This window comes from Helobdella robusta (assembly GCF_000326865.2).
Source record: "Helobdella robusta unplaced genomic scaffold HELROscaffold_5, whole genome shotgun sequence".
Taxonomy (NCBI): Eukaryota; Metazoa; Annelida; class Clitellata; order Rhynchobdellida; family Glossiphoniidae; genus Helobdella; species Helobdella robusta.
The window spans coordinates 6,163,582-6,165,433 of record NW_008705254.1 but is presented as its reverse complement, the minus strand read 5'-3'; the positions used below and the strand labels follow the sequence as shown (position 1 = coordinate 6,165,433).

Sequence of the window (1,852 nt, the reverse complement as noted above, 5' to 3'; positions counted from 1 at the left end):
CAACAGCAACAACACAGTGAGACAAAAGGATATTTTACATTTCAGCCTCATTAACTCTGAATTTAGATTAAAAAATTTCTCTTCCAACTTGCGTGAAAAGTTTGTCGCTGATAACCAGGGAAATATTAATCCAATTTCTGAAAAAAAATTTCGCAAAAATTTTTATTTAAAACACAAAAACGTTAAAAATAAAAAAAATAAAAAGCACAACAAACGAAGCAACAGCATCTCATCCGACAACAGCCATCTTTCTTTTGCAACAAAACCAAACGACAACATTTTAAATAGCCAACTCAACAACATCAACAGCAAATCAGACATCAACAACAAATACATCAATCCAACCAACAACACAAACAACGACATCAACCACAACATTAACGACCATTACAACAACAACATCTTGAGAACTGTCTCGTTACTGGAGGACTCGGGGGCGGTGGGCATGCGGTTGATCCTCCACAAACTTTCCATCACCACCCTGCCATTTGCAGTGCAGCCGACCGACGATGGCAGGCAGGTTCGCTGTTCGGTGCTTGCCGCCCAGCCGTTCAACCTGCACCACTTCATCTCATACAACCTCGTCGTCCTTTGTGAGTTTGATTCGTCTTTCTTTTTTTCGTTTAATTCTGTCACTTTTCCTCTAAATGGAATGAATTTCTGAAAATTACATTCATTCGCTTCTATGTAAATGTATGTTTTAACTTTTTTTAAAAAATGAAAATTGTTCTGATGAGGAGATGTTACCGCTAAAGTGAATCTCCATCGATGTAAGCGTCTGGCATGAAACGTGAGTGTATAACAAGGAGGTAGGCAGCAATCCATCTCGCTCCATAATTAAAACCTACTTCAGAACAAAATGTGCTATTTCGGATTTGCTGTTCAGTTGTTGGATTGATTGATGACCTCACTTTTCCCAATTTATTCGTCATCACAATGGCTTCAAGTTGCAGGAGTTTGCTGGAGTCAATCAATGCTTCATCGTTCGAATTGCTTAAAAGTTTTCGTGAATACCATGCCGTGATATATTAATTTTAAATCTAACTAACCTGTTTAAAAAATTAACAAACACCTGTTTTGTTAGAAAAATGAGACAAAAATTAAAAAAAAACCAAATCAACGGCTTTTTAACAACTCACCGAAAAAAAACATAAAAACAAAAATTATGAGTAACAAAATGTAATTCTTTGTTTAAACATTATGGCTAATGTTTTTTTGACAACCACTACAACTATCACAACCACCACCACAATCACACCATTATATCTACTATCACACCCCTTAAAAATTTCCAACAAAAAATAACGCTACAAAACAAAACAAAAGAGAAAGTGAGGAACAAAACAATAGAAAACAAACATACATCGGGGAACGCACTAACACGCACACTCTACACACCACACACACACACACACACAAACACACAAACACACACACAAACACATACACACACAAACACATACACACACACAAACAAACACATACACACACACACACAAACACACAAACACATACACACAAACACATACAATCCCATGGGTGGCCCAGAAGTTAGTTCATGATAACTTAACAAAACAACAATTGTGATGATGATGGTAGTGATGATGGTGCAGATAATGGTAATAATAATAATAATAACAACAGCAATAATGATGGTAACGATATTGAAAGTAATGATGATGATGATGATAATGATGATGCAAGGGCATTAACAAGAACATTGACTACGATCGTGATGATGTTGATGATAATAAATATAAAGATGATGAAATGACGATGATGATGATGACGATGGTGGTGACGATGATGAGGGTGATGACTGTGATCATTGTGGTGGAATGTAGATGATGTT

The 1,852-nt window shown here is 36.2% G+C and overlaps 1 protein-coding gene across 1 annotated transcript in view; it reads left to right on the top strand.

Annotated features, from left to right (window-relative positions):
• HELRODRAFT_163778 (hypothetical protein) overlaps window positions 1-664 on the top strand; it is a gene marked incomplete at both ends in the record, with an annotated part of 23,892 nt that extends 23,228 nt beyond the window's left edge. The window contains one exon of the mRNA XM_009027553.1: window positions 206-664. Coding sequence (XP_009025801.1) covers window positions 206-664 — 459 coding nt within the window. The remainder of the gene's footprint in view (window positions 1-205) is intronic.
• Window positions 665-1,852: the final 1,188 nt, after the last annotated feature.